This window comes from Helianthus annuus, chromosome 3 (genome assembly GCF_002127325.2).
Source record: "Helianthus annuus cultivar XRQ/B chromosome 3, HanXRQr2.0-SUNRISE, whole genome shotgun sequence".
Lineage (NCBI taxonomy): Eukaryota > Viridiplantae > Streptophyta > Magnoliopsida > Asterales > Asteraceae > Helianthus > Helianthus annuus.
This window is the reverse complement of record NC_035435.2, coordinates 26,832,566-26,860,397: the sequence shown is the minus strand read 5'-3', so window position 1 is coordinate 26,860,397 and position 27,832 is coordinate 26,832,566. Positions and strand designations below refer to the sequence as shown.

Sequence of the window (27,832 nt, the reverse complement as noted above, 5' to 3'; positions counted from 1 at the left end):
CTTTGGGACTTTTCTACTCTATTTCCGTATAACCCCCTAATCCATATAAGAGTCTAGAATCACTTGATAATGCGAACTCTTCGATAAGCTCCTCACCGCTTATGATCATGGGTGTTTTGTTGGTCGTAGTGTAACATAAAACCCACACATCTTCCCAAAAAATAGGTAATCGATAATGAAAACATACCGAGTTAATCAAAATGTACATTCACAAGATAATAGATGTTTTTATTTAACATAATGATATTTTTTATCAAGTTTTACAGCACAAAGATCACTTATTGATAAACAGACTTTAAGTCCAAGCAGACATGCCTTGTAGGCCTAAACTATCTTCACTGAAGAGTAAAGAAGGTGAGTGAGTATAAAACATGCCCAGAAACCGATCGTACCTGTTAACACGAAAAGCACTAAACAAGCAATCAACATATACCCGAAATACAAAACACTCGGCACAAGCTCCGTGATGTTAAGTTTCGTGAAGTAATAGAATGTTGCATATATGAACAGATAAAAAGCCGAAGAACCCGCTGTTAGGTACGATCGCCACCACCACAAGTAATCTTCACGACACAACTGAATATAACATAACAAGATTGTGACCTCGACACTTGTCATGATCAAAACGACCAACACTAAACCAAATATGTAGTAGAACTTAGGTGAAGTAATAAACGTGAGCGTGGGAAAAAGCACATTGAATACCACAACAAATGGTATTATTCCACCCATCATGATCAAGAAAAACGAGCTCTTTTGTTCTGGGATTTCCCTAGGGATTTCATTGGTTATTACAGGAGCTTTGATTTCTGGTAGTTTGAAGCCAATGTAACTGCCGAGGAACACGAGGGGGAGCGAAACAGCGAACCATAAAACCGCGAAAACAAACATGTCATGTAATGGTAAGGGTCCCCAAGATCCATCACTCCACTTTACAACATTTAGTACAACAACTATGCAAAAAACTAGTCCCGGGAACATGCTTGCTGTTTTTAAGGTGGTTTTTATCCATTCGGATCCTTGGAATGTTTTGTAAAGACGGGCCATGGAGAACCCGCCATCGAATCCCAATACGGCCCAAAGGAGAATGACGTCGGTCATTAGCCCGCCCGTATTTGAGGTAGAAATAAACCCAAGGGACCCGAATATTACGGTGAGTACAATCATACCGAAAATCTGGAAACCTGTTCCGACAGAAACACAGAGTAATTCTGAGTTGACAGGAGGACGGAACACGTCCGTGTGGACGAGTTGCCAACCTGTTGCTTCATGAGCCTCTTCTAGGCTTCCTGGTTGGTTGTAGTTAGAAATGGTGCGGTAAAGTGTTGCTGACATGCCTGCAGCCACCCCAGCTAATACAATAAGTACATTCATAAGTGAGTTCAGGATTGGAAACCAGTGAATTTGATCATCATCGATAAGAAGATAAGGGTCCCATCTTGATTCCCACTTAATGTCACTCTCCTGCATGCCCAGCGAAAGCCAACAATTAGATTTGTATAAACAAGTTACATGTATTACGTGAGTTGAATAAATAAATATTATCGTAAACAAGTAGTTCTAAGAAATATAATACTTCTAATTTGTTGCTTATAATTATTTTGAGATTGATTAATAAATAAGTAGATTAGTATTTTGTTACTAAATATGAGTGAGCGATACATAACATTATTTGGAAACCCGTATATTACAAAGGTTAGATATCAAAGAAAGAAAAAAATAAATTAAAAACTTTTTGAATTAATTATTACATGTGTATTACAAACTTGTGTATTACACGGGTTGACAGTATTTGGAATCGTTAATTATTAAAAGAGGGTAAATTTATTTAATGAATTATTAAAAAGTTGCCAAGTGGGGCTAGCTCACTTGGGAGAGGTTCTTGCCTCTTAGTTGGAGGTATTGGGTTTAATACCAAGCAAGGGTGATTTATTTGTAAATATAGGAGTTTGGTAAAGTAACATTAGCTATTCAAAAAAAAAATTATTAAAAGTTCATTTTTTATTTGTAATATATGACGAACCCTTTGCACTGTATTACAATTAATAACATATTTTAAGTAAATATATCCACTACTAATTGTGTTATATTGATACGTTAATATTTGTGCGTAAATATTATAAATATGTAAAGTAACTTTCGGGTACTACACAAACGCGTGTAATGATATGTAATTAATTAAACTTTTTTTAACCTTTTTAATTAATTATTTGGAACATTTTATTACTCCATCCGTCTCATTAAAAGTGTCATATTTTGAATTTTCAAAGTCTTTATTTATAAACTTTGACTTAAATTATATATTTTTTGTGTTATATAAAGCTTGATGAAAATTAACCCGATAAAAACACTTGTAAAACACACTCAAGTCATATAACTTTTATCAAGTATTATTTAACACAAAAAAAATTATTTAAGGTCAAAGTTTATAAATAAAGACTTTGAAAATTCAAAATAGGACACTTTTAATGAGACAGAGGTAGTAATTAATTATTAACAAAGTAAAAAATATAAATAATTTATTTAAGGTTAACGGAGAGAAAGACATGTGACATTAATTGGAATCCTTTATCAATATTTGATTCAAACTATTTTTAAGAAACTAGTTTAGAATGCTTTTTTATATATTTGGACATATGACTTTCAACTGTTTCACTGATTATGTCCTTTGGTTTAGTGATTTGAAAGGAGCGTTGTAAACAATTGTTCATTTACGTTTGTTCTTTAATAAATGAATGAACATTAGATTTTTTTTGTTATAACAATTAAATAAACGAGTACGAATAGAGGTTGATTTCATTCAATTATATCTTGAAAATTTGTTTAGTTACGTTTATTAATGTTCGTTCATTTACAATGGATAATGTGTTCGTTTATTTAAACTTATTTTGTTTGTTAATGTTCAAGTAATATATGTATTTTACAAGTAATACTTTTATTTTTAAGTTTATCATATGAACATTTTAGCTTTTTATATTTTTAATTTTTAAATATTTATTATTTTGAATCGATTGTTTACAACTATTTGAAACTATAAAACACAAATCATTGGTAAGAATTTTACCTCGAACAGAACACCAACAGTGAAGAAGATCTCATTCTTGTCATCAATTCCTTGTGGACAGTAATACGTGTCACATTGTTGGTAATAGTTAATACTGTGGACAAACAGTCATAAGATACATTTATATAGTCAATTATAAAAATAACATTTTACAAGGTTAGACTATAACTAGTGATAGCTTGAAGGTGGCGTGCCAGCCTGAAACACCACCCCGTGCAGGGGCTTGGAGTTGGCGTGGGGTTTTTTCACAGGCACGAGGCAAATGGAATAATTTATGCAATGTATCTCGATGTCTTGGTGTATTATTACAGGTTCAAAAGTGTGCAAGAGAAGGTGATTGACAAAGAGATGATAAAGGAAGGGGAATCCTCATCGGCCGGCTGCCATGAGAGAAGTACGAGTGCATATGCTGTTCTAGATGAAGTTGCCATGGATCATTTTGTCTTGTATGCAGGGGAATGATTGGGAAGGAGCCTCGAAGATGCACAAAAAACGTAGAAGATTTGACTTCAAGCAGGCAATGAAGGCCGTTGATGAAGCAAATAGGAGTGTGCTCATGTTTGCAGCCAAACACAATCAAGTTTAGGGGAAAGTATTAGAACTGAAAATTAAACTTAATTATTTTTGTTATGTATATGTTAGTTTATAACATATAACTACGGTAGTTATGATAACCTATGGTGATGATGATAAGCGGGTGCATTCAAACTGCCATAGGCAGTTATTCCCGCCAAGATGGAACCGCCAAAACATCACCCATATATATGTAATGTCCGACAATGTATTCCGGCACCAAGACAATTTGCTATTTATCCGAATTGTCCATTCCTATTCCTTTCAGTTTCCGTGTTCAACAATATTTCTGTATATTCATTTTCTGATCATCATGACTATCGAATCATCAATACCAAATTACTCCGCTGCAAGTGTGAACGATGACCAACAAAGTGGTATCAGAGCCACGGTGGGAAAGGGTGCAGAAATGAGACTAACGTCGACAACGTTACCCTGTCAACACTGCATCGATGAAAGGAATGAAAAAGAAAGAAGAGTTCCCCGTGTGAGGCTATGTTACTATTGCCACCAGCCCGGACATCAAATATACTCATGCAAATCGAAAGAAAATAACGAAGCCACTCAATTGATAAATCAAGCGGTTAATGCCGGAATTCAGAATCAAGAGAGTGATGCGGTTTGCCGTGACGAAATGAATGTCACCGGAATATAGGGTGGCCAGTGGGGCGATATATGGTACGTTCTGCATTTTCTCATCACTATGTCGTAAATTTAAATGTATTCAAACGCATAAAACATTTGATTGGGGTGGAAACCAAATTAGGGGAAAGTGATTTCTTATTCATTTGGGGCATAGGGCAGTGGAAATAAAATCAAACAATGAATGGTTAAGAATTCAAAGCGTTTTCTATACGCCGGAATTAGACCGGAACGTGTTAAGTATGAATCAATTGACTTTGAAAGGATACACGGTTAATAAAACCGGTGATACTTGCAAGATCTTTCCGATGTTCTCAGCACCGGTGATGAATATGGTAAATGACATTAATGGTCTGTCTAAAGAGGAGGAACTGGGATTAAGAGAAAAACAGAGGGTGATGGAATTGAATGATGTGAATGAGAAATACAAAGAAAATTATCTAGATTCCTATTTTGAGGATTTAAACATATCCTCTCAAGAACCCGACTGGAGTGTGATGATCATAAGAGCAGTGGAGTTTCACGATTTCACCTATTGTAGATCCTAACTCGATATGATGGAAGACAACAAATTTGTGTTTAAATACAAACACGAATTGGAAAGGAAATGTGAAGAAATGTTGACGTGGTTCATTACTGTCAAACTGGGAATTACTACAAGGCCTATTCCTCCTCATGCGGCTGATAATAAGAGTGTGGATCTACTAGGCCTGTATATAATAGTGGAGTGTGATGGTGGTTACCGGAGTGTCACCGACAACACCATGTGGCCGGTGATTGCAAAAGACATGGGATACGAATATCATGACGGCGAGTTCATGAGAATAATTTATGCAATGTATCTCGATGTCTTGGTGTATTATTACAGGTTCAAAAGTGTGCAAGAGAAGGTGATCGACAAAGAGATGATAAAGGGAGGGGAATCCTCATCGGCCGGTTGCCGGAGAGAAGTACGAGTGCATATCCTGTTCAAGATGAAGCTGCCATGGATCATTATGCCCTGTATGCAGGGGAATGATTGGGAAGGAGCCTGGAAGATGCACAAGAAACGTAGAAGATTTGACTTCAAGCAGACGATGAAGACCGTTGATGAAGCAAATAGGAGTCTGCTCATGTTTAAAGCCAAACACAATCAAGTTTAGGGGAAAGTATTAGAACTGATAATTAAACTTAACTATGTTTGTTATGTAAATGTTAGTTTATAACTTATAATTACGGTAGTTATGATATCCTATGGTGATGATGATAAGCGGTGCATTCAAACTGCCATAGGCAGTTATTCCCGCCAAGATGCAACCGCCAAAACATCACCCATATATATGTAATGTCCGACAATGTATTCCGGCACCAAAACAATTTGCCATTTATCCGAATTGTCCATTCCTATTCCTTTCAGTTTCTGTGTTCAACAATATTTTTGTATATTCGTTTTCTGATCATCATGACTATCGAATCATCGATACAAAATTACTCCGCTGCAAGTGTGAACGATGACCAACACAAAGATGATGTTAGATTTTACAACTGTACCTGAAAGCTTCAGCTTCAAACCCGACAATTCTTCTAGCATGTGTTATTGAATTTTGGTGGTAGCTGACTATGAATGATAAGTGGTTGTTGATAAAATATTTCTCATCCTTGGTCTGCATAATGCATATATACACTACGTTGTCAGCAACATGTGCAAAAGTAGAGAGTTATGACCGTTTGAAATTTGATCACCAATTTAGTGATATTAATCACCCGTTTCACAAAATGAATATTTAATCATAAACATTAGCTTTCTATATCCAGGGACTAAAATGGCACCGATAAAATCTTTTTGGACCTACAGGCGGCCCAAACCATAGGGACTAAAATGACATTTAACTCAAAATAAAAACGTTCGGAACTTACTTCCACATAACGTACCTTATAACCGACTAAATATCCCAGTTGATATATGGGTTCAGAGTCATTGTCATTTGTTGTTACCGGAACAACCAAAGGTAAATGGTCCAATATCCTGTCAAAATAATATTCCAGTTAACAACTTAATCAAGTATTATGCGATTTATGACTATGTTCAAATTTTTTTCTATTTCCAAAAGTGTCTCACATGTTCGCTCGATACCCATCATCGATCTTCTCCTTGAATTCTTTTATGGTTTTCTCATTAAGCGTCATTAAACAAACAATCTCACTCCTCGTGTCATGTCCCATTTCAAACTGTAGTGAGACATTTTGTAAGAAACTAGACGACATAAAATCTTGTTGGAGCATGAATAAATAGTTCATTAAATTGTATATATATAGAAACGGGATCAGGAGAAAACGGTAGATAGTGTGAGAACGGTGAGAACGCTTCCTGGCCTAACACGTGTTATGCCGCTTAGAGAAAGGCGGAGGGGCTTTTTTGTCCTTTCATATTTCTTTTTTATTAACGCGTGTCCCTTCATCTTTCCTATCTTTTTGGCATTCATTAAATACGCGACGTTTTTATTGTTTTTAGATCAGGACTATAGTAAACATTTTGGCGTTTTAAGTATTTGTTTTGGCGTTCTTATTGATTTAAAAAACATTAGTAATTTTCTTTGATTTTTATAATATTAAGTGTTTTGCCATCTAGGATACAGGCCTATAATGTGACAGACAATTATGACGTTTGAAAAGATAAATAAGTTTCAATTTTCCATGTAGTGGCATTAATATAACTTTAATGTTTTTGGCAATAAATGATACCGTCTCTTTATTTTACTGTTTCTTTCAATTTTCATCTGTCAATTAGCAACCTCGTACTTTGCTAGCATTCGTTCTCATACCATGAGGCGTTTTGGTGTTTGTAGATTTTGGCGTTTTATATTCAATTTTTTAAAATTGCAGAGAATTAGATGGTAAACAACACAGAGTTACATAACAAACAATAGATAATGAGAAAAAAAATTAAAAATTACAATCTAATTTCTCATTTAAATCTTCACTGTCATCAGCCTCTTCTACTTTAACCATTTTGGCGTTTTTGAACCTGTTTTTGAATGCCTTATGTAGATCCTTATTTTCCTACATAACGGCCGTCTTTAGAAGATGCTTATTTTTGTGGCATCCTTTATGGTGGGTGGATATATACTTGTCTGATGATATGTTGAATACCAACGCCTGCTCTAATGTATTGATCCCTTCATGCCATCAATATATCCATCAAGAACAAAGTGACATGATGTCATATCAGTGTCATCAGTCTCTTTGTCTTGAATATTTGTCCATCTCATTTAGCAAAAGATTATAGAGATACCCAACTCAGAGAAGAATCCATTCATTGAAACTTCATTTAGATCAATACAGAATATAGCAGAATCGAGGTTCTGCATCAGTGGCTTTTTTAAGTATTTTTTAGCGTTTTTAAAGTGAATGGTTTCTAGGGAATATGGCGTTTGTTTCTGGTTTTGTGATAAGTTGTTTGTGCAGAGAAGTCTCTCTTTATAGGATGTTTTTGATGCGTAGTTTAGGCGGGATTTTATTTATAATAAATGATATTAATAAAGTAGCCGTCTTTTCAGTTTTACTTACTGTGTATTTTTACTGTTTTTTTCAGCTTTTTCAGGTTTGGCGTTTTTTGAATGGGTTTTAGTAGTTTTTAGCCTTTTTTTTTTTCATTTTTAGCTTATTTTAATTAATACTTCTGTAAGTTACTTTCATTATCGTTTTGAAGTTTTTAGCGTTTTTACTCCATTTATGGCGTTTTCATATGCATTTTGACTGTTTTGGCGTTTAATTTAGATAGTGTATTTTTTATTCTAAATTGAAAAATACATAGCAAACAACAGAAAAAGAAAATTAAAAAAAACAATTAATCTTCCAAATCTTCAGTGTCATCAGTCTCTTTCTTCTTTGAATCATGTTCGCTGGTGGTTTGGCTTAGCCATGCTTGTGTTTTTGTGGCCGTTTGGAAAGTCAAAATGACATGAGTTTTTTTTTTTTTAATATGTATCTTCAAACAACTCAGTAGTGTCATTCGTCTTTTCATGCCATTTAAATATTCATCAAGAACAAAACACTGAAAATGGCATAAGTTTGACCCAACATCTTTTTGTTTATGATTTGTCCATCTCATTCAGCAAAATGTTATTTGAGTCACAGCACCTCATGGAAGAATGCATTATTCGACCCTTTGGCGTAGAACAATATTTTAAATATACAAGAAACGATTTTTGGAATTTTTGGCGTTTTACTGAGGAAATAGTGTATCTGAAAGAATCGTCGATCTTTTGGAATCTTTTTGGCGTTTTCTAAGATGAATGGTATATAGTAGAAAATATGGCGTTTTTGAGTAGTTGTGTTTGATGTTTTGGGAATTTTGGCGTTTGTAAGTTGAATAGTATATAGTAGAAAATATGGCGTTTCAGGTTCTGGGGGATGTGTTTTATGTCTTGGATGTTTTTTGTTTATATAGCGATGTGATTTGGTCCGTATTGGCGTTTTATTCATCATTATGACGTTTTGGTATAGAGGTGTAAAGACGTTTTTACCCTTAATGACGTGCGTCCACGTAAGAAAAATGATGTTATCTACGAAAACGCCACCACGCCAATCTAGTCCATAGATTTTTTTAATCGGACGATCGATAAGCGTTCTCACCGTTCTCACACTTTCTACCGTTTTCTCCAAATCCCGACCCTATATATATATATATATATATATATATATATATATAGGGTGTTCCTCCACTGAATTAGGAAGATTTGCCTAGCTTTTTGAATGCACCAGAAAGTTATCCTGCTTATTTGAGGATGAAATTGAATCAGTTTTCAAATTTGGATAAAGCTGATTGAATTTTTAGCAACACTTTCCAAGCATTGGAACATGAGGTTATTGTAGACGGAACATGTGCCGGAGTGGAAGTCTGAAGGTGTGAAGGTGGTGATGGTGATTTGGAGGTGGCGGTAGCGTCGGAGCAGGTGCCAGAGTGGAGGTCTGAAGGTGTGAAGCAGGTGCCGGGATCTGAAGGTCTGAAGGTCAAAAGTGGGGAAAGAGGGAAGAAAATGAGAGAGGGGTGGGGGTGGGGTGGGTAAAAGTCTTAGGTTTTTTTATTAATTATTGAGGGCTTATAGTCATTTCACCCCTACTTAACTGAGAAAACTAATTTTATCCGTGCCAGGGACTATCCGGGAATGAAAATTGAAAAGTTGAGGACTATAGAGGTAACTTTAGAAAGTTAGGGATTAAAGGTGAAAAAAGACCAAACCACAAGGACTATCCGGGCATTTAACTCTTTATACTATATGACAAAAGAAAACTAATGAGAGACATGTGTCATCCATTAGAGTCACCTACTTTTTTTTGTTTTCCTGCCTCAATTAAAAATAATTACTATATCATTAACCAAATTGATTTAATATGAAAGTAGTATTATTTTTTAAATAAACTTATATCTTTTATTGAAAAGTTTCACCAAATTCAAAATTAGGTTGGTTAAAATATTAAATCTGAAGAATAATGATGATAGTTGCTTTTATACAAATTTATAAATATTAAAAGTGGTTGGATTGTAAGAATGATAAAAATACAATATGTTAAATACTTAAATAATAGGTGGCATTAAAAAAATCAAGGTTGAAAGAAATTATGTTTTAACAATTAACAGTCACGTCAATTTTTATTTCTTGAATACATATCTTGACAACTGTATATATTTACAAACTACATTATTTTTTATTCCATTTAGTATAATACAAACCGTGCAATGCATATTTTTTTTAAATATAACTTTTTATTAATAATATATAACATTATATGTATCAACTTGTATAATACACGTATTTATAAACTAGTATAAGAAAAAGAGATGAAATTAAAAGTTGAGAAGACTAGAAATATACCATAAGGACAGGAAATTAAAAGTTGAGAAAACTTAGAAATATACCATGTATAGGGGTTTTATTTTTTAGCGACAGAAACCAAGTAAAAAAAGAAAAAAAAGAAAGAAAAAATGCCTACTCGCGGAAAAGCAGTTGGGCATTCTCCATGAAAGAAGAGGCCCGCTCAAAGATAAAACAGAATGAAAAGCACAGCCAGTGGACCAAGAGAGGTCATTTTTTACATAGGAAGAGACTAAAGGGAATCGAGTACTCGACTTAGACACAGGGGATTACCGGACGAGGGGACCTACGATTGAAATTCTGTTAAGGAAATGGCCAGACCATATGTTGTACATTTAAGTTCTTGTTGGCCATAATATGACAGATACATACATTACATAGGTTGATAAATAGCATGGATCACCAAAGGAAATAGGTTAAAAGTTAGAATTATCACAAAATATTTCCTTAGTTGAAATTATCGACCAATATATCAAAACTGGAATTATTAAAATCCAATTTTCCTTAACTGATAGAGACCCAGCTCAGCTCAGCTCACCCTTAGCTCTATATCCCATGCTTGTGATAAGCTTTCAAGCTCGAGCTCGAGCTCATTTGTTTATAGTTTTATTAGTTATGAGTTATTTTAAATGTGTATAAGTCGAGGTTGATTCCTGTAGAAATATAATTTTCTGTGCGGGCCTTACAAAGCGGAGGCAAATTAATCAAGTTATGTATAATATTACTAACACTTATGCATGCAAAAAACGTCACCTATGTATATGGTTGGCATGAAAAGTTAGACACGACACGATAAAACACGATGACTTGAGATGCTAGATATGAATATGTCTCGATAACTTATTGGGTCATTTATTCTAAACACGAACACGACCTGTTTAGAAACAGGTCAGCATAAATGTTAACAAACCTGTTTAGGAACACAATATATATAGAGTGAATTGTAAGGATTGTCCTTTATCTTTATACCCATTTGCAGGCGCTGTCCTTTATGTTTAAAATTGACGAGTTTTGTACTTTATGTTTTTAAATCATACACGTTTTGTCCTTTATCCCTAACCCAGTTAGATTTTTCTGTCAAATATGGTCATGTGCAAGTCACATGAGGGCATATCAGTCATTTCCCCACCCTTTTCATTTTCCCCCAATTAATACTAACCCAAACCCTACCCTTTCTCCCAACCGTTCACCAACAACCATCCAACCACCTTACAAGCACCACCGTCACCATCACTAGAACCACCGTTCACCACCACCACCATCCTCGTCGTTATCCTTAACCATCACTGTCGTCATCGTGGACCACAGCCGACACCACCGTCATCACCTTCAATCAAAACCATTACTGGTGTCTCCTTCAAGCACAACCGCCTCTGTCATTATCGATGCTCCACATGACCACCGCCGTCACCCCGTCATTACACCCACAACAACACCAACATCTTTCATCATCCCCGTCGATCTAAGATGAGTTGTTCAAGCGTCGTGTCAGACAACCGTCGACCACCGGAGCTGTTCAAGCGTCGTGTCAGACAACCGTCGACCACCGGAGCTGTTAAAGCTTCGTGTCGGACACCCGTCGGCCACCAGCTCCCCCACTCTCTTTCTCTGCGTTTTCTCTCTCTCTCTCTAACCTCTCACTATCATACTCTATTTCTCTCTTTGATTCTTTCTCTCTAAACTTCTCTCTCTTCTGCTTTCTCTCTCTGTCTCACTCTTTCTATGGGTTTTCCAAAATGAGGAAAGTGTGTGTTTATGGGTATTTGTGGTGGAAGTGATGGTGGAATTAGGAGAAAAGAGGGGTGGGGATGGTGTAGCTGGTATGTGGTGGGGTGATTAAAGAGGTTTTGTTGATGGTGGTGGTCTGAACTTGTAGAGAGAGAATAGAGAGATGGACTTGATGATGGTGGTTTGAACTTGTAGAGAGAGGTTATAATGAAATTTCGATTGAAGGTGATGACGGTTTTGTAGTGAATTGCAAGGTTATAATAATTTTTTTCTTTTTTATGTATTTTTAAAGAATAGGGTGAAAAGACAAATTTACCCTCATGTGCATTGCACATGACCAGATTTGACAGAAAAATCTAATTGGGTTAGGGCTAAGGACAAAACGTGTATGATTAGGAAACATAAAGTACAAAACTCGTCAATTTTAAACACAAAGGACAGCGTCTGCAAATTGGTATAAAGATAAAGGACAATCCTTGCAATTCACTCTATCAAATATTTAGAAACTTGTTTAGTGAAACACGCATTATCAAAAGTTTATAAAAGTCATAACTAATACATAATCCTTAACATAAAATTCCTTAAAATATTAATCCTACTCAAATTTGAAACCAAAATCCATAAAAGTCAAATCAGTTTATATTTATAAGCAGGTCACTAACAAGTTGTTAATAACTGTTTAGACACGAGTTTTATCGTATCCTAAATGTGTAAACCTGCTTAAGACACGAAACCTGTTAAAAACGTGTCGTGTTAACATGTTCGGGTCTGAAATTGCAAGCCCTACCTATGCACATAACATAACTACAAAAACTTATACTAGTTGATTGCGCAACCATATATGTATCATATGTCACGCAACTATTATGTGCCACATCAAACTTTTTAAAACTAAGTTGAAACTCCAGCTTGTTTATAAAGCGAGCTTCAACTAAGGCTGAAGCTAATTCATGAGCAAATCAACTTTCTTGATACCATTTATTTATTTAGATATAAATAAATACAGTGTTTACCTGATAGAGAGAATTTTGTATGCGATCGCCACGAAGAATTTCCCCAAGATTCTGGACACTATTAACTATTTGATGAGGGCGACAGTACGGAATAGAGTAGTAAGATAACGAGATCTGAGTTTTGTTAGAAGTCAATTTGTTTGCTTTTACTTCCATCAGATCCCCCTGCACAACAGATTAGCAACGAAATACTAACTATTATTAGCGACTAAAAAAGTCAGACTGCGGAATTAGCAGTAGATTTGCAACGAAATACAGCGGGTTGCAAAATTAGCGACTACTGACCGTAAACAATCACAAAATTAACGACCCAGATTCTTTAGAAACAAATCCGTTCGTTATTTTATGACTCACTACGACTGGTCGCAAAACGTTAGCAACATCTTTAAATGACGTATTAGTTGCAAACGTTAGCTGTCGTAATATAGGTACCAAATATGGACTTTTTCTGTTATTCAAAGTTGGATTCACAACAAAGTTTTGTGCCACAAATCAGCCATCGGAAAAAAAAAGGGTTGCAAGATTAGCGACAGCTTTGCGACGGAAAAACTATCTGAAATCAACTTGGAGTGAATCCATCGCTAATTTTGAAAAAGTTAAGTTAACATAATGGTCACAAGTAGGTCACAAACAAAGCATCCCCGAAGTTGGATTGACTCTAAAAGGTTTTTAATAGCTAGCAATACAGTAGTAAATCAATGACAAATGACATTAGCGGCTCTATGGTGTTGACGTGTAAAATCGAACGGTATGAATTGTGGTTCTTGCCGGGTAGAAGTCCTGTGGAGAGATACCAAAGGAGTGTCCATTTCTGAATGACAGAAGAAAAACGAAGATGGATAACGATAACCATATTCGCGACGGATCAGCCATAGCTAGCATCAAGCTCGAGATTTCGATGTAAAGATCCGTCACGAATGTTGGCTCTAAATGTAGGTACAAACTGTCACCATCTATAGGTCGTAATTTCCAACGGCAAAGGCTTGCACAAGATGGCGATAAAGAAGCCGTAGGAATATTTTTGCTTCTATATTGTTGTTATCGACGGTCTTTGGTTTTGATATTTTCATATTGGGAATAAACATTTTTAGTACATAAATTATATATATTTAGATACATAAATGACACATTAATTATTATGAGAATTTTATATACCTCTTGTAAAATATCTAAGAGTAAATTACTTTTTTAAGTCCCTGTGTTTTAGTGGTTTTAACCAGTTGAGTCCAAAACCAAAAAGTTTAACGTCCTGAGTCCCTAACCATTCATTTTATAATGTTTTGAGTCCAACTTCTAACACGTATACTTTTGATTTTGGACTCAAGTGGTTAAAACCACTAAAGCACAGAGACTCAAAACGGTATAAAATGAAGGATTAGTGACTCAGGACATTAAACTTTTTGATTTTGAACTCAAATGTTTAAAACCACTAAAACACATAAACTCAAAAAGTAATTTACTCAATATTCTAATTTATAATTTCTAATGCTTGTCAAACATCATATACCAAAATTCGATATTTTTTTAAGTTTAGACAAATACATATAAAACTAAAGAGAGATTATTTAAATAAGATGGATGGTCCGTGTGATATAGTCACATTGTAGTGTTCGAAAATTAGATGTGTTTGGTGTTCCCACATATTAGATCAAGTAGTATAGTATAGATGTAGTGGTTAGATGGATATAATGGTGTTTTATATAAACATTCACCTCATTTAACCATAATTACACAATCGTAACTTAATACAACATTTCAAGGTTTATTTCCACATCTATAGGTTTGGCCCAAAATTATGATGGCTTATCGACTCTAAATTATGATTATTCTTCTTGTATAAGAGGGTTTCATTGTGATAATAGAATCGTATGCAAGGTTGAGATTGATGGTTCTTCATGTTCTTCTTGACATAATCATCAGTTTTATTCCGCCAAACTGTTGGTTCTACATGATATCTATTTTTCGGGAATTACTTCAAGAGAGAGGAATAAATCATAGGATGTGATATGAGGATGTATGTCACCTATGTATGCTATGAACTATCTATCAGCTTGTAACCGATAACCTATATGAATTGGGGTGTTATAGTTTTGTTATGTCAATGGAAAACTTTCAAAAACGAAAGGATGAGATTGGCTTGCCTTCGGGGACGACACATAATGATGAATTTAGCATGTTAGAGGAGTGTTCTAGAGGTCGGAAGATAGGTCGTATTTTTGGGCTGGGATCACCGATGATCCCTATTATACCCTAAAGGGTGAGGCCGAGATCTAGTCCGTCATTTGGAGATTGTACATCCCTCTTTGGCAATAACGCGAGCGATGGGTTGCTGAACTCGAGGAGGTCACATGCAACTTTTTTACATCTAGCTCGATTATGTGGGTAAGCCGACGACGAATCGTGTGCTAATCCTCGTAATGATAATGTGGCCTATTATAACCTAAATGGTGAGCCCGAGATGTCATCCATCATTACGAGATCGTACACCCCTTTATGGCAATCACGTGAGTGACGGGTTCCCGAAATCAAGGAGGTAACATTCTTCATTAGGGTGAACGGTGTGGAATAGGTAAACACTTCGGTAAAGCCTTTACCGATCGGGGAAGCCACCGCCAACATTGGGTTTACCGATCGGGAAGAAGAATCTCGGTGAAGGTTTACCGAGTCGGTGAGAGGGAGGGAAATGGAAGAGAGATGGGTGTGTGGTAGGGTCCATTCCTTCTCAACCAATCACACATTTTTCCTTTTTTTTAAATAGCTTACCTAAGCCCCATTAGGTAAACCACCACCAACGTTTTTGAGCATTAGGTAAACAAATTAAGTAAATTGGCGTGGCATTGTCTGATTTGATGAATGGGGTGTTTACCTATTCTAAATAGGTAACCACACCCTTCACCCTTATCATTCGTGTTTTTCTTGGTGGTGTCACGTATCACCCTATGTGATTGTGATTGATAGTGTATCTATGCATATGTGCCTTGACTAACAACCTAATTTATAACTTTTCAGAACTAATTAATCATGGTTTAAAAAAATCAACATTAGTTTATTGAATATTTTTTTTCTAAGTTTTAATTTTGAAAAGACTTAAATGCCCGGATAGTCCTTATGGTTTCTGTTGATGCACTACATCTGCTGATTACGTCTTGTATCGAGTCATTGTCTTAGATGTTAGATCTGGGCACAATATACGAGAAAATGTGAATATGTATAGAATTAGGGTTATTGGATCGCTTATTAGTCCATTAGGATTGTGGACCGCTCGAGTGACATGTTGTGGACCGCTCGAGTGACAAAGTGCTGGATCGCTCCAGTGTCACATGGTTGGGCCGCTTATTGGGCCTGTCCAATAAGCGGTTCCAGTTGTCTATATATACCTGAAGAGCAATCTCATTTGTAACGGTTGGTTGAATCTCGTACCGAAGTGCTGCCGGATCGAGAACTGGTTGTATTTACCGTCAAATCAATACAGAAAGTGTTTAAAGTGTATTGCAAGCTATTCCTACGTTGATTACTTGTTATTCCGCACCTGTAATTGACGAAAACGCCTCTGATCGACTCATTCGGGTCGCCAAACGATCCTACAAGTGGTATCAGAGCTTCAGGACGAGGAGTTCTACAGGAAATAGCTGGAAATCGTCAAAAATTCTGTCTTCTACTCATTCTTTTTCAGATTCAGACATTTTCAACGGTCGAAATTTGCTAAAAATCTCAGGGATTGTGCGCAACTACATAGAGATAAACCCTTGAAAGTTTGGTGTCGAAATTCGAAGAAATAGTGCGTCAAAATGATGTCCGAAAGCTGATCGCTTTTCTGAACTGTTCTGGACCGCTCGAAATTAACAGTTCTGGACCGCTTATTCGTACGATTGAGAACCGCTTATTCGGTCGAGTAGTTGAATCGCTCGAAATTTCATAGTTGAACCGCTTATTGGACCTTGATTTCTTGGATCGCTTCAAATTCATTTTGTGAACCGCTCAAACGGGTAGTTCTGTGAACCGCTTGATCGAACAAGTGTTTGGACCGCTTTTCTGGAATATCATTGGATCGTTTTTTTGGACTCGCCTAGTTCGCTTATTTGTTCTGATTGGACCGCCTTTGTGACATTGTGATTATCTTGTCCGCATTTGTGTACTGTTGACATCTCTTGTTCGCTTTTAAGGCTGTTTGAAATATTTTTCGAAAATTTGAAAATGAGCGAGGATTTCTATAACACATTCGCTACTCCAAGTACCCCGATCAACGCTATTCAAACCATAATGCTAGAAAATGAAACCGGGACGATGCAAAAACCTCCCAAGTTAATGAATATCGAAGAATATAAAGGTTGGGAAGGTCGGTTTGAGAATTGGGTGCAAGCGAATTATCTTGACGCTTGGGAATGCGTAGAAACAAAGTATGTTCGACCATTAAATGATGATGAAGAACCAGTTCCAATCAAAGATCTTAGAGATGATGAGAGGAAGAAGTACAAAAATGAGAAAATGATGCTAAGTCTTCTTCAACAGGCAGTCAAAGAAGATATCATGGTTCTTTTACAGCATAATGGAACATCTTATTCGATTTGGAAAGCTTTGCGATCGAAGTTTAGGGGAAGTGAAGAGATGGTTAAAAGCAAGAAGTCGCTTCTAAAGAAGGAATTTGATCTCTTTCGTGGGTTAAAGAATGAGAGTACACGTGAAATTATTGAACGATATTGTAACTTGCTTGCAAATATGAAAAGATTGAGTATTGAAAAGAGCAATGAGGAGTTGATCGACAAACTTGCTGATGCGTTACCATATGAGAGTTGGGGCACATACTTGATGATGCTCAGAAACAAGAAAGGTTTTAGTAATCTGACGCTCAGTAAGTTCATCGAAAAGATCGAAGCTCAAGAGATGGAACAGAGAAAAGTGGTTAGAATGAAAGACTTCGATGGTGAACAAGATATCGGGCTATATTATAAAGCTGGGGTAAATGAGAAATCGTCGAATTCATCCCCAAAGATTGTGACTGGTATGAGTGCCAAGAGCTTATCTGAAAGCCCATCATCTGGATCAAGCAGCAAGACCAGTTTTACTTCATTTCCATCGTTTGATCCAAATATCTCAGCAACTAAAAATGGGAGAAAGTTACAGTGCAACATTGTATTGAATCTTGAGAATGATCAAGATTATTTTGAAGAAATTGCCAAAAACCAAATGTCTTTATTAGGAATGGTTTTGGAATCTTACACTTGTTTTGTTGCAGGTCGTATCGGCAATCCAATGCTAACCAAAGAAGACTACGACCAGATAGATGCTGAAGAGATGGAGTTGATGGATATAAAGTGGTGTTTGGCTAGTGTTTTACGGAGAGCTGAGAAGTTCAAACAAATCACGGGGAGAGATGATCTTCGTGATGCGAATGTTTCTACTTTAGGTTTTGACAAATCTAAAGTTACTTGTTTTCGGTGCAGGGAAAAAGGACACTTCAAGAGAGAGTGCACAAACCGAGAAGCAAGTGGAGCTCAAAATCCGTTCAACAACAACAACGATTATTATCGCAAAGCCATCTATCACCAAGTTGGTCAATCATCTCAACAACAAAAACATCAAGCTCAGACTGCACATGGAAGAGATGTGATTGAAGATACCGGAAAGAGAGCTTGTATGGTTAATCCAAATCAAAAGAAATCATTTACCTGGGATAATTACATTCCAGAAAATGGAAAAGCTTGTTTGATTGATCAAGAAGATGAAAAGCTTGCAGAAGGTTTTAGCTGGGCAAATTTTACTTGGGATGATTACATTCCTGATCAAACCACAGCTTACACTGCATTTACAGCAAGGATTGTAGATGATAGTGATGATGATACAGAGTATTGGGCGAGAAAATACAGAGAAGATATGAAATTGCTTGCTGAGAGTGATAGCGAAGACGAAAAAGTCAAGAAGGAAAAGAAAAAGAAGAAGATCCTACTGTTGAAAGTATGAAGGTCTGGGAAGAAGATGAGATAACTGAAGAAAAAGCAGCTGAAGTTAGTGTTAAAGAAAAGATTGCTGACAAGAAGAAGAGTGACAAGATAAAGGATACTGAAAAGACTTCATCTGGTAAGAAGAAAGGTGTCAGTTATAACAGATGTCCACCTCCACTGGAAAACGGATATTTGCCTAGACATCCTAACGATGAAAGAGTCAAAAAGGCTACAAATTTACAGTGGGAGTGAGAGTCGTCTGTCAAACTTCCAGAAAGTATTGATGTTGTGTTTACATCATCTGACACTGATCAACAGTCTCAATTGATGAAGAAAGTCGTGGATCATGTGTTAGATAGTGATGACAGTGATGAGTCAAAGTCGGAGTCAGCGTCAGAGTCAAAATCTGAGTCAAAAACTCTGGTGCAAACAGAAAAACAGGGAAAATTAGTTTATGATAGAAAATTTCTTTTATCAAAATCTAATTTGGATGATGGATTGTTTAAAGCTGCTTATACTTTGAATAATTCGGACAAATTATATTCTGATGAGGAATTTCCTTTAAGAGGTGTCAAAACTGAATTGATAAACAAGGTTTTCAAACTCACAGAAATTAATATTTCTGAAATCAAAGACTTATGTCTTAACGATAAACCTAAAAAATACACCTCAAGAGTACAACAGAGATTAAACAAGAAAAAGAATTACAGTTCTGGTTCTGGTTTCCAAAAGAGATCAAACCATAGCGGTAATTTCAAAAAGAAAGGATTAGGTTTTACTCCTACAGAAAAACAGAAAAATGAAAAATATGTTCGTGATTTTAAATCCAAAATGTCCTTTGTTTCAGGTATATCAACTGATGAAGAAGAAAAGATAAATTTTTGGAGGGAAAAGAATAGTGAATTTTTGAAAAAGAAACAAGCTGAACTAAAGAAAGACTCGAGAATCTGTTTCAAGTGCAACAATGTTGGACATATCGCCAAAGATTGTTTTCAGGCGATACAATCAAAACAGGGAGTTTTTCGCAAAATCTCAGAAAGGGTGTTTGCGTTCGAATCACCACTTGATAGAACAAATTTGTTTAAAGATTCTATTTTTGAAATTGGTGAGAGTTCGAACAAGTTTTACAAAAAGAGAGCCAAATCTGACAATCAGAAATGGGTTAGATGTTAGATCTGGGCACAATATCTGAGGGGGAGTCTGTTGATGCACTACATCTACTGATTACGTCTTGTATCTAGTCATTGTCTTAGATGTTAGATCTGGGCACAATATACGAGAAAATGTGAATATGTATAGAATTAGGGTTATTGGATCGCTTATTAGTCCATTAGGATTGTGGACCGCTCGAGTGACATGTTGTGGACCGCTCGAGTGACAAAGTGCTGGATCGCTCCAGTGTCACATGGTTGGGCCGCTTATTGGGCCTGTCCAATAAGCGGTTCCAGTTGTCTATATATACCTGAAGAGCGATCTCATTTGTAACGGTTGGTTGAATCTCGTACCGAAGTGCTGCCGGATCGAGAACTGGTTGTATTTACCGTCAAATCAATACAGAAAGTGTTTAAAGTGTATTGCAAGCTATTCCTACGTTGATTAATTGTTATTCCGCACCTGTAATTGACGAAAACGCCTCTGATCGACTCATTCGGGTCGCCAAACGATCCTACAGTTTGCCCTTTTTCCACCTTTAGTCCCTAACTTTCTAAAATTACAGCTATAGTCCCTAACTTTTCAATTTTCGTTCCCAGATAGTCCCTATGCCTAACATCAGTTAGTTTTCTCAGTTAAGAGGGTGTGAAATGACGAAAATACCCTTACTATAAAACAGAATAACTTGATAAATTTATTTATTTTTATAGCAATGAACCATTCGATCTGTTTCTCAAACTCCTCGTTGCTCAGCTCCTCAACGACATCGTTCGCAACATTCTCCATCACCGGAGTTTCAACTGTTCGCCGTCCGATCTTAGTCTTCGATCACTTTAGTTTTTCCAGGACCAGAAAACACTCGTTCTTCGTCAGATTCTCCGACTGACTCCTCCGGTGCACTTTCATATCTAGAACTGAATTTGAAACCATTCAGGTTTCAGATTTTTGTTCATAGCTTGATGAGATTATTACAAATAGATAGCGGAATCTAAACCGGCATGATCAATGAACTCAGACTCTGTCATTGACAGGTTGAAGGCGAAGAAAGGCAAATGCTATGAGGAAAAAGAGGGCAGTGATAATATTAATGGCTGATCTCACCCGTTGTAGCCATATCAATATTCGTTGTTGAAGAAACGAGAAGAGAAAGAAGTTAGTGTTGTTGTTGTTTAGGCAGCCAACCCAGGAAAGGAAAGTGAAAATCTAGAGGAAAGATATAAGTGGTGATTGTGAGGAGTGAGGAGGATGAAATGGCTGGGTTGGGGTGGGTTGGGTTGACGAAGATAAGGATGGTGCGTCCCACTTGATTAAATAAATAAATAATATATTCTTTTAGTGTTTTAAGGAAATGGTATTTTTGTCATTTCACATCCACTTAACTGAGAAAACTAACTGATGTTAGGCCCAGGGACTATCCAGGAAGGAAAATTGAAAAGTTGGGGACCATAGCTGTAATTTTAGAAAGTTAGGGGGCTAAAAGTGAAAAAAATGACAAACCACAGGGACTATCCGGGCATTTAACTCTTTTGAAAAAAAGACACAAAGTGGAGACATTGTAGATCCAAATAACGGTTAGGTGTGCACGTACAATTCCCATATCAACCAACTAGGTGTGCTAAAAAAATCGGATCCGAGACCGAATCGAAAATATCCGAAAATCCGTGTCCAAAATATCTGAAATTTTGGATATCCGAAAATCGAATAATCCAAATTTTTGGATTCAGATTCGAATGTGGCTTTCAATGTTGGAAATTAGGAAAATCGAATACTTGTTTAGTTTAAATTTATGCACGAAACAAACTTTTTGATATTTTTTTATACTTGTTCAAGGGGGCGGGAATATTGGTTTAGGCCCCTTGATAATACACTCTACAAAACTCTCACGTAAGTATGTATAGATGTATATGAGTGTAAAGTTGTTGAGGGTATAAAATTGGCTACTATATTCTATAAAAGAAAAGGGTTACAAACAAAAGCATTGCTGCTACTCCCTATTTATAATACAAAACTAATAAAAATTACATGCATAATAAACCCACATTCCAGACTTGTTTAACATTCCAGACATGGTGGCTTTAGTCCAACGTCTTTTCCTATCACTTGGTCAATGATTCCTTTCAAAATAGCTAGACCTGTTGGATCTAATTAACCTAGAACCAACCCACAAATTCGACCCATGATCCGCTGACCCGTGTACAAACCCGATTAATCCAACAATCACCCCCTTAATCGGTTTGTTCACACCCGTCACTTACAACACCAAACCACCATTTTTTCCTCTTGAACCGTCAGACCTATCCCGGACACCCGACCTCCACTTATCACATCCACAGTCTTCTCGGTTCAACCCGAATAAATTCAACACACTTGTAACATGTCACATGTCATCCCGTTGGAATCGTTCATTCACATCTTGACTCATCACGGATCCACGACCTCTCCCCCCCACATCCGAGTCACCCGATTTGAACTCCAACACCATAATGTTAACACCGTGTTTTTTTTCTTTGCCTTTCTCCGATCACCCTTGTTCAAGAGGCTCTCCACCGACAACGAAAACAAGCCACCCGCTTCTTCCATTTCCTCACCTTGCCAAATGAGACGAATCAAAAGCCTCCTGCTTTGACAGATCCTTTATGCCCGCTTTTCACGCAACACGCCAGTCTCCTCTTATCACGAACAATCTGATCAAGGTACCCATTCTCACCATCTACTGTTATTACCGGTTGAATACCACTTGCGCAAACTCGCAACTAACAACTGAACAGCCCCGTTCTTCCCCCTTTGATCATCGCTAACAACCACGAACACCGATGTTCATCATGGTCAACCCCGCCATCTTAACCGGCACTCTCCGCATGACAACGAATGACACGAACCATCTCCCGTCTCCGTCTTCGTCTTTTGCTGTATAATGATCCTGAACCCTTCTTTTACCCCTGCCCTCCACCGACCGACACACCCGGCGGCGGCGGAGGCTACCTCCGATCTTCAAACCCGCTTCTCGAGCCCTAAGCTCTGATACCAAATGTTGGTCCAGGCCCCTTGATAATACACTCTACAAAACTCTCACGTAAGTATGTATATGTATATATATATATATATATATATGAGTGTAAAGTTGCATAGGGTATAAAATTGGCTACTGTATTCTGTTAAAGAAAAGGGTTACAAATAAAAGCATTACTGCTACTCCCTATTTATAATACAAAACTAATAAAAACAAATGCATAATAAACCCACGTTCCAGACTTGTTCAACATTCCACAAATGGTGGCTTTAGTCCAACGGTCTTTCCTATCACTTGGTCCACGATTCCCTTCAAAGTAGCTAGACCCGTTGGATCTGATTAACCCAGAACCAACCCACAAATTCGACCCATGATCCGCTGATCCATGTACAAACCCGATTAATCCAACAGGGAACTCACCTTAAATAAAAGTTTAGTGTTATACATGCATAAAATCTCGAGTACCCCCATAAAATTATGCAATTGCTCCCGTTGAACTGAAGAAGAAGAAAGCGTGCATAGAAGAAGAAATGTTTAATAAAAAGGAATTAGGGTTGCAGGTGTGGTGAAACGAAGAAGATGCTATGTTTAATATGTATTTTTAGGAATAACAAATATCTTGTAAATAGGGATAAGGAAAAACAGATGGATGGTCCGTGTGATATAGTCACATTGTAGTGTTCGTAAATTAGATGTGTTTGGTGTTCCCACATATTAGATCAAGTAGTATAGTATAGATGTAATGGTTAGACGTATATAATGGTGTTTTATATAAACATTCACCTCATTTAACCCTAATTACACAATCGCAATTTAATACAACATTTCGAGGTTTATTTCCACATCTATAGGTTTGGCCCAAAATTATGATGGCTTATCGACTCTAAATTATGATTATTCTTCTTGTATCAGAGGGTTTCATTATGATAATAGAATCGTATGCAAGGTTGAGATTGATTGTTCTTCGTGTTCTTCTTGACATAATCATCAGTTTATTCCGCCAAACTGTTGGTTCTACTTGATATCTATTTTTCGGGAATTACTTCAAGAGAGAGGATTAAATCATAGGATATGATATGAGGATGTATGTCACTTATATATGCTATGAACGATCTATCAGCTTGTAACCTGTAACCGATAACCTATATGGATTGGGGTGTTATAGTTTTGTTATGCCAATGGAAAACTTTGAAAAACAAAAGGATGAGATTGGCTTGCATTCGGGGAAGACACATAATGATGAATTTAGCATGTTAGAAGAGTGTTCTGGAGGCCGGAAGATAGGTCATATTTTTAGGCTGGGATCACCAATGATCCCTATTATACCATAAAGGGTGAGGCCGAGATGTAGTCCATCATTTGGAGATTGTACATTCCTCTTTGGCAATAACGCGAGCGATGGGTTGCTGAACTCTTGGAGGTCACATGCATCTTTTTTACATCTAGCTCGATTATGTGGGTAAGCCGACGACGAATCGTGTGCTAATCCTCGTAATGATAATGTGGCCTATTATAACCTAAATGGTGAGCCCGAGATGTCATCCATCATTATGAGATCGTACACCCCTTTATGGCAATCACGTGAGTGACGGGTTCTCGAAATCAAGGAGGTAACATTCTTCATTAGGGTAAACGGTGTGGAATAGGTAAACACTTCGGTAAACCCTTTACTGATCGGGGAAGCCACCGCCAACATTGGGTTTACCGATCGTGAAGAAGAATCTCGGTGAAGGTTTACCGAGTCGATGAGAGGGAGGGAAATGGGAGAGAGATGGGTGTGTGATAGGGTCCATTCCTTCTCAACCAATCACACATTTTTCCTTTTTTTAAATAGTTTACCTAAACCCCATTAGGTAAACCACTGCCAACATTTTGTAGCATTAGGTAAACAAATTAAGTAAATTGGCGTGGCATTATCTGATTTGGTGAATGGGGAGTTTACCTATTCCAAATAGGTAACCACTCCCTTCACCCTTATCATTCGTCTTTTTCTTGGTGGTGTCGCATATCACCCTACGTGATTGTGATTGATAGTGTATCTATGCATATGTGCCTTGACTAACAACCTAATTTATAACTTTTCAGAACTAATCATGGTTTAAAAAAAACAACATTAGTTTATTGAATATTTTTTTTCTAAGTTTTAATTTTGAAAAGACTTAAATCCCCGGATAGTCCCTATGGTTTGCCCTTTTTTCACCTTTAGTCCCTAACTTTCTAAAATTACAGCTATAGTCCCTAACTTTTCAATTTTCGTTCCCGGATAGTCCCTATGCCTAACGGCAGTTAGTTTTCTCAGTTAAGAGGGTGTGAAATGACAAAAATACCCTTACTATAAAACAAAATAACTTGATAAATTTATTTATTTGTTTAGCAATGAACCGTTCGATCTGTTTCTGAAACTCCTCGTTGCTCAGCTCCTCAACGACATCGTTCGCAACATTCTCCATCACCGGAGTTTCAACTGTTCGCCGTCCGATCTTAGTCTTCGATCACTGTTAGGATCTGAGGCTCTCATAATTGTGCTTGTTTGCATAATTTAAACATTAAGTGCAGCAGAAATGAACACAAACTTTGTAAGCACATTTCAGGAAGAAGATAGTTTTGATAAACACATGCTTTTCATAGAATCGAATGATTACAATACAAAACAAAAGATTACAGAGCATGCTTACAAACTAAACTCCCCCTCAGCCTGATGCTCCAAGGTTGATTGCATAAGATGAAAGGATTTGAACAGAGAAGAAGAACTCACTCTATCAATCAAGTGTAACAATACAGAGTACTGTTACATTTATAGGCAAACCAAACCACTGAAGCATCTCAGCTGACGTCACCATGAAAGTGACATCTAACAACCTAACAAACTCTATCTACTGTTCTATAACAACTGACCATACAGACACTGATTACATTCTAAACACTGATGTATAAACACTGATTCTTCATTCCACTGTTGTAGTCAACCACTGATGTTGAGCATCAGTGCTTTCTTCAAAGGGTGATCAGACCTTGAATGAGCAGTACTTCAGTACTTCAACAGTGCTTGGATTCCATCAGTAGATTGAGCTTCAGTCTTTAATCTTCATCGGTACTTTAGTAACAATTGTCTTATTGAGCAGTGCTTTGAAGTCTGTCAGTTTCCAGATAACCACTGTCAAGGGGAAAGCTTAATGCAAATAGCTGATTATGAAGAATCCACTGTTGTGAACCAGTTTTAGCTTTCATTATCTGTTCCTCTGGTAGGGTTCAATCCCAACAATCTCCCCCTGGAACAGATAATGCCAAAACCCTTCATTATTCTGGATTTTTATTTCTCATCAGAAGTTCCCTAACTTGTTCTTTAAATTGAAGCTCAAACTCCTGAGAACTTGTATCACCCTCATCCCTACACAGTGTAAGCTCAAGGAGATCTTGTAGATCTTCAACACCCAGGCCTAGTTCTTGATCCCTTGATATGTGCTTCACTTCTCCATTGGATCTGATCAGGGTCAATACATGGGTCTTTTGATCAGATATCCATTTTAGTACTTTTGAACCCAATGGGTTTCTTGGGAGAGGTTTATTCACATATGAGTTAGGAGATTTTGGCCTTGTGAGAGTTTGTTGATTAAAACTCTGAGCTTTTTCTGGTTCAGAGTTTTCAGCCTGATCAGTACCCTGTGCTTTTGATAGTTCAGAGCTTTCAGCATGATCAGTACTCTGACCTTTTTCTTCTTCAGAGTTTTCAGCTGACATATGTTTGAAGGCCCTTTTTATGATTTCATTTGCTGCAGCTATGTCTTCTTCAGCTTCTTGTTCAATCAGCTCTTGCCTTTTTCTTTGTTCAAGCTCAATGGCTGTCATATCTGCTGAAGTGTTTGGTGATGCAGGTTTTGTCAATACCTTTTTGACAAGGTTTTGAAGTTTCACTGAGCTATCTTCCTTTAGATCCATTTTCTTGATGGCTTCTGTAAAGTACTCAGCTTCCTTTTCTTTTTCTTCTTCCTTGGTCAATAGTTTCCCTTTTTCTTGGTTTATCACAATGATAGGGGTATCTGCTGATGTGACCAGTGGTTTAGGATCAATGACCTGTTTTGGCTCTTTGTGTTCAGGCTTCTTTGGTACATTTGGATCTGTCATTTTCCTTCTTTTCAGCCTTTCATAAGCCTCATCTGTATACTGCTTTGTCCAATTGCTATGGCTTTAGCAGTATCCACATTTGCATCCACTAACTCTTGTTTCTTTTGCTTATATTCTGAAGTGAGTTTATCAATGGCCTGTTTGTATTTGCTCCATTTTGGAGCTGTCTTTTTCTTACTTGGATCATTTTGAATTCTCTTGATTCTGTTCACCTCATGCTTTAGTGCATTGAGTGGCCATTCACTGAATTGTTCTTCTTTGGCTGGATAAAATTTTTCTTTCATGAGAAACTCCTTTCTCATTACCTTTTGTAGGGAAGCATCAGGTGGCATATTTGACATGTCTTTGCTCAGGTCTTTTGCATAATCTTCCATTTGTTTGACCTTTGTGAGTAAGAACTCCATTCTTTCAGAAATGGCTTTATCACCTTGATCTTTGCATTCAATTCTGGCTCTTATATCTGCTTGCCTGGCTTTGAGTTTTAGATACTCACTCATGTTTAATGGATTCCTGAAGCCAATGAGAGAAGGAAATCTTCTTTCCCAAGGATCATCTATTGTATAGAATTGTTTCATTTCATCCTTTACAGCCTCCAATTCCAGTGGATATTTTTCAGCAACAGATTCAATTCTAGTGGAGGATATTTGAGTGGGTGCTGGTATATCATCATTATTCTTTTGAAATTTCCTTTTTCTTGTATAAAGATTTATGGGTGAAGGAGGTTTTGTTTGTGA

At 36.9% G+C, this 27,832-nt stretch overlaps 1 protein-coding gene across 1 annotated transcript; it reads right to left on the bottom strand.

Moving 5' to 3' along the window:
• Window positions 1-184: 184 nt before the first annotated feature.
• LOC110931371 (transmembrane 9 superfamily member 10) lies at window positions 185-13,129 on the bottom strand. The gene is made up of 6 exons (XM_035987904.1): window positions 12,876-13,129; window positions 6,378-6,487; window positions 6,191-6,284; window positions 5,810-5,922; window positions 3,065-3,158; window positions 185-1,464 (listed from the first exon to the last, which is right to left on the bottom strand). The coding sequence occupies exons 1-6, from the start codon at window positions 13,029-13,031 to the stop codon at window positions 325-327; spliced, it is 1,707 nt and encodes a 568-aa protein (XP_035843797.1). The 5' UTR covers window positions 13,032-13,129; the 3' UTR covers window positions 185-324.
• Between the last annotated feature and the right edge of the window lie 14,703 nt (window positions 13,130-27,832).